Below are 6,000 nucleotides of genomic sequence, written 5' to 3' on the forward strand. Positions count from 1 at the left end.
CTCCAGAATTCCCATGAACCCAGAACTACAGACATGGAGGAGCCCCAGACCTCGTCTCCGTCGGAGAATCGTACTCTGCCATCCAGTCCTCCCAAACGACGCAAGCTCAAGCACCCACGTACAACCAGGGCCTGTATGTTCTGTAGGAGGTAATGCGATCGGTCCTTTGCCTGTGTCTTGCCCTTCCGTTCTGATGGTGTATGGTATATTGCAGACGCAAAGTGCGATGTTCGGGCACTCAACCCTGCGATTACTGCCGCGGTGAAGAGGTTCGTTGCGAGTACGACGATGGCAAGTCGAGGCCACCTCCCGAGTCTTGCAGTCATGGCCGTGGTGCCACGCCAGGCTTTCACCGGGTTTCAGGAACATGGAGATCGCCAGGCGAACCACTGAGCGACCGTACAAATGTGACGATGTCGACCCCTCAAGCCTCGAATCGAGTGCTTATGAGATCACCCGAGAACACGCCTCGTCTCTCTCGCGGCCCGTCGCTCGAACCCACCTTTGCTGAGGGCCACCACATCAGCGCAACGTCAGGCGTGTCGTTTCTCTATCACTCGTGGAATCGAGGCGATGCGGTCGAGGGAGAGACTGCATTGCCATCAGCGCCTTTGACCTGCCACGGAGACATCCCTCCGGTTCAAGTTCGACAAGACCAGCCACTGCCCACACGTGAAGAGGCAGATGCGCTGCTGGAACGGTACTTTCGCTTCGCGACGCCCACCTATCGCTTTCTCCATCGGCCAACGCTCGAGAAGTGGACATCCCACCTCTTGAGTGGGGCTCGACTCTTGAAAGCTGAAGCCGCATGTACTCTACTGGTGTTCTCACAGTCACTCCTCTACACGAGGGAAGGCGACCGGTATGTCGATGGCGGAGACCAGGACCTTACCCGCAGCCAATTTTGTAAGTTGTCCTTGGATCCCCCAGTCACGAGGGATGTGTCCTAGTAGATGGCCAGAACACAGAGCTACTGCACGTACTCTCTGAGACTTTTCCTAGATTGTGGACTGACGAATGGCTGACTTTTCTATCGCCACAGATTTCGAAAAGGCCAAGTCTCTTCTCAATCAAGAACCTGGACCAGCTTCCGTAGCCAGCGTCCAGGCCCGACTCGCCATGTGCTTGTACCTCCTCAGCACTTTCCGGATCAACGAGTGCCGGTTCTGCTTCAGCCTCGCCTGCACGATATTGACCTCGATAGGTCTCCACAGGAAGATTTCGTCCAGACAGAAACTAGATCTGGTGACCCTGGAGTCGCGAAAACGCACGTTCTGGTGTGCGTATGTATTGGATGAGTACATAAGTGTGATGCTGGGCCGGCCACGAATGCTCCGCGACGAAGACATCGACCAGCCGTACCCTCGCAACATTGACGATCAAGACTTGCTGTCCACTGAATCGCCCGAGGACCTTCCCTTGCACGGCAATCTGGAAGCGTTCATAGCACATGCCGACCTGGCCAAGTTGATGGGACGCAATAGCGATCTCCTTTACCCAATCCACCCCCTTTCCGAAGATCAGCTGTTCGATCGGACCAACTGGATGCTTGAGGCGACGCTGGAGTGGAAGGACACTCTCCCGGATTTCTTAAAGCCCCGCGCCAGGACCCTGGCGGGACAGAGGACGTTTGAGCGGCAAAATACTGTCCTGAAACTTGCGCATGCTCATCTCCGGATCCTGGCCACCAGGCGATGCTTGCTCGCAGACTTCAGCCGTCTTGGGCACAGGGCCTTGTCGGTCCTGGATGAGAGGGCGTTGAACCCGATCCGTGAATGCGCCAGTGCCATCAGCACCATCCTCAACACGACGTGCGACTTGATTCAACGAGGGGCACTGTACCAGTCCTTCTGGTTCACGCAGTACATTGCCCTCGTCGCGGTGTCCACCCTCTATGTCTTTGTCATCCAGAGCAGCCGCGCCAACATCCCGCCGGGCGTGTTTCCTGAGATGCACGTCTTCTTTGACATGGCTATGTTATGCCAGGATCGACTGGCGGAGATGTCCCCGGAAGGCAGCCAGGCACGACGCCACTGTCACTTGTTAAGCCGGCTTCGACTCCGTGCCGAAAAGGACGCCGCGCGACTGAGGAGGAGCAACGATTTGACGACGTCAACGTTTGAGCACCCCTCGCCCTCGGCGGTACCACCTCACCAGCTTGCAACAATGTCACAACTGGCTTCGGGGGCCGTAGACTCGGGAGGTTTGGATGTCCAGCTAGACCAGTCTAACCTGACGGCTGCGGTGGGTTCCGAGCAACCGGAGGGTCCTCGCAATGCGCGACCAGGCGACAGCGGTAGTGGTGTAGCTCGTGGCGCGGATCCGACGCTCATGGGACAGTTCACGCCGTCGGACGACGACTTGATGTTTCAGAACCTCCTAGGCTGGGGCTGGGAGAGTCTGGACACGGTTGGGTTTCCTGGGGAGGGGGAGCTGTTCTTCCTCCCGGCGTGATGATTTTGGGGGTTAATCGCAGGTATCCGTACTGTTTAGTACGATCCTAGGAAAGAGGTCTTGGCCCATACAGTACTTTGTAGCATGAACGATATGCTTGTTGCCGTCAGGAAATCACCCAGGGTAAATGATGAAGCGGCAACTGTCTATGATATGCACGCATGGGGACCTGTTCTCATCTAGTAAAATATCCCTGTAGAGTTGAGTCTACCGCCGCTAGACTGGATAGATATTCATATATATCTATCAACCATCATCCCCCTGATCTGTTGTTCTCGGTACATCATTTCTTTATTGTCCCGTTCTTACATCCAGGACTCGCTCACTCACTCGATCGGTATCTCATCTCACCACATAACTCGGCGGTTTCTCCACATCATTGTGTGAACTGTCTCGTGACATCTGTGGGATGGAAGGCGTCACACTAGCGAGGTTGTGCTAATACGGACGGAGAGTGTTGAAATCCGGTCCCGAAATCCGGGGATATACGAAAAGGCATAGCCGCTAGGGCATAGGTGTGCTTGGTACCAGTCCCAGTGAGTCGATCCCTAGATTCATTCTCTGATTGAGAAAGGGGAAATGGAGGAGGAGGGCAGGGCCAAGGAGTGAATTATTAATCTACCGTTGCTCCATCATTGATCTGTGTCAGCCATACTATCCATCTACACCTCCCGTTCACTGTTGAATACTCTTGTCCCCCCACATTTCTCTCCATGGAAACACCACACGACGGCGATGACTCCCAATACAACTCGGCACCGTATGGACGAGCATGTCTTCACTGTGCCCGGGCCAAATGCCGGTGTATACAGCGAGGGCCGGGGTTGGATTGCGAAAGGTTCGTACTTACGCGCATCGCATTTTGTACCTGATCCATCGTGTCGTGCTGATTGATGTCACTCGTAGATGCCGTCGTCTAGGGAAACAATGTGTGCCTGGTATCTCGCGGAGAAGACACAACGGACGCTATCGCCCCCCCTCGAGGACTGCTCGACTAGAGAACAAGCTTGACGAGTTGGTCAATGTGCTCCGAAATCAGAACCATCATCGTCCAGGAGCCGGGGATTTTGATACGGCCACTTCAGATTCCAGTCCAGCCTTTGACACCGAGGACTTCAACACAGACCATGAACGACGACACCCCCAGGACAGCAGGAGCAGGAACAGAATACATCCCCCACCCATCTCTCGGGGTGCAGATCGTGTCATCCCGACCGACAAGTCATCTTCACTCACATTCAACTATCCTATCCATCCGGTATGCGAGTCCCATACCACCCTCACGTCCAGGAGGGGCACTCATATCCTACCGGCTTTCTACTCGGTCACTCCAACCGAGGCAGAGCAGTGTCTGGGCGTATTCCGCAGCCAACATCTCGAGTTCATGCCCTTCGTGCACCTTCCCCCGACCGTGACCGCCAGCCAGCTCCGAGAGACACGACCCTTTCTCTGGTACAATATCATGACGGTGGCGACGCCGGTCACGTCGCTCCAGCTGGCGTGGAGTGAAGCGATCCAGAAGAAACTCGCCCAGGACATGTTTGTGGAGAATGAGAGGAGCGTCGACTTGTTGCTGGGCTTGCTGGTTTATCTGTCCTGGTAAGAATGGTCCTTTTTCTGTCCCTTCTTTACTGCTCCGTTGATCTCAGTTCGATGACATGTGGAGGGTACACCCGAGTCCTCGCTCACTGGAAGCTTCGCAGGTCTCATTTCTACAAGAAGAGAGGACCAAATATATCTCTGCTCTGCTCGCTGGCCATGTCACTCGTCTTTGACTTGGGACTGAACAAGGCTTCGCGCGAAGGTCCTGGAGGGCTCTATGTCAGACCGTCCGCCTCTGAAGGGGACGGAAAGACCATGGACGAATGTCGCGCCGTGCTTGCGTGCTTCCACGTAACCAACCAGTACGTCGTCCCCATCCCCTCCCTCACTCCCTCGCGCGCGCTGTGTGAGTGTCTCAGAACTTTTCCTTGCTACATTGTCATCTCAGTCTCTTACGCAGATGTCCCTATAGAATCTCCTTCACCATGAAGAGAATCGATGGCCTAAACTGGACGCCCTACATGGAGCGGTGTCTGGAGACGCTGGCGACACAGCCCGAGTGGCATCTCGACGGCGTCCTCGTGGCACAAGTACGGCTGCAGCTGCTCTTGGACGACATCAACCGTAACTCGTGGTCTTTGTCTGCAACCTCAACCTCATCGTCGTCGTCGCTATTCTCCGCGTCTTCACCTTCTCATACGACCGCGGCGGCGACGGCGACGGCGACGGCGACTGGACCTTCGGCGTTCTATGTATCTGCTATTCTCGCGCAGATTCGGGCTATCGAGAAGGAATTGGCACCGGATCTCAAGAACAATCGTATGTTTTATCTCTTAACCATTCCACCCTATTTACCCCCTTAACATCTGGTTTCTTTTGGTGGTGCCACCAGAAGACGCGCACATGATGCTAACCAAGAGCAACGCGGAACGTCGTGGGCATTGTTAGATATCCTCCTCGCCCAGCTCCGCTACACAGAGCTGATCACGCACGAGACCACGATCCAGCTGGCCGGACCTACCAATCCTAACATTAACACCAAGCCCGACCACCGCCGCCATCAAGCCCGGAGAGATCTTGTCGCGTGCCTCGGCGGGTTCTTCGACGCCCTCTTCGCCCTCCCCGCCACGGCCTACGCGGGCATGTCCTTCCCCTTCTGGTGCCAGCTGGGCCACTGCCTGTTGACGCTCCACGGCGTCGTCAGCATGGATAGGGATCTACTTTGCGATGGGGACGGGGACAACCGCCTCGACCTGCTCGACATCTGCGACCGCCTCATCAGCAGTCTGGACGAGGTGTCCTCGCAGAGAAAACTCCTCGCAGCATACACGAGCCACAGCACCGGCATTGGCTACGGCGACGGGGACGGAGATTGTAATTCTGGCGCTGGTCCCGGCGCCGACGTGGACACGTTCACCCTTAGCAGCCGCATGATCCGGTCCATGAAGACGGCGTGGATGCGGGAGTTGGCGGCAATGACGGCGGACGTATCAGCTAGTACTACCACTACCACCAACAACAACAGTCGAGGAGGTCAGAGAAATGACAACGTCGACTGCGAGACGGATATACCGACATCTACATCTACATCTACAACAACCACAACATTCGAGACTCACGTTGTTGACCCCGCCCAGATCGCTCCCTGGGGAGATAATGACGACGGTGGCAATCTCGGACGCGCGTTCCTGACGGCGGAAGCAGAGTCGTCGTCGTTCTTTAGTCCCCTCTTCATGGACGAGTCGTGGTTTGTGGATCGGGACACGGCGAGTGCGTTTTCGTGGAGTTGAGCGTATAGTCATAATATATGTATACGTATTATGGTGTGGATACGTATATCTGTATAGTGCCTGATATGCTGATACTGTTGGTGAGGTATTCAATCCGGTTGGCCTAGTAGGCTGGTGGACAAGTGAACAAGGGAGGGAGAGGGGAAGTATTCTTGAGGGACACACACACACACACACACACACACACTCTCTCTCTCTCTCTCTCTCTCTCTCT

General features: G+C 55.5%; 2 protein-coding genes across 2 annotated transcripts; both read left to right on the forward strand.

The window, feature by feature from the left end:
• Positions 1 to 413: 413 nt before the first annotated feature.
• On the forward strand, positions 414 to 2,454 carry AYO20_10048 (hypothetical protein; the record flags this gene model as incomplete). The annotated part of the gene is made up of 2 exons (XM_022648312.1): positions 414 to 906; positions 1,043 to 2,454. 2 exons carry the CDS (start codon positions 414 to 416, stop codon positions 2,452 to 2,454), a joined length of 1,905 nt encoding a protein of 634 aa, XP_022495749.1.
• Positions 2,455 to 3,189: 735 nt separating this feature from the next.
• On the forward strand, positions 3,190 to 5,786 carry AYO20_10049 (hypothetical protein; the record flags this gene model as incomplete). Its single annotated transcript, XM_022648313.1, has 5 exons — positions 3,190 to 3,292; positions 3,453 to 4,053; positions 4,104 to 4,358; positions 4,469 to 4,815; positions 4,915 to 5,786. The coding sequence occupies 5 exons, from the start codon at positions 3,190 to 3,192 to the stop codon at positions 5,784 to 5,786; spliced, it is 2,178 nt and encodes a 725-aa protein (XP_022495750.1).
• Between the last annotated feature and the right edge of the window lie 214 nt (positions 5,787 to 6,000).

The sequence above is a fragment of the Fonsecaea nubica genome (assembly GCF_001646965.1).
Source record: "Fonsecaea nubica strain CBS 269.64 chromosome Unknown Scaff101, whole genome shotgun sequence".
NCBI classification, from domain to species: domain Eukaryota; kingdom Fungi; phylum Ascomycota; class Eurotiomycetes; order Chaetothyriales; family Herpotrichiellaceae; genus Fonsecaea; species Fonsecaea nubica.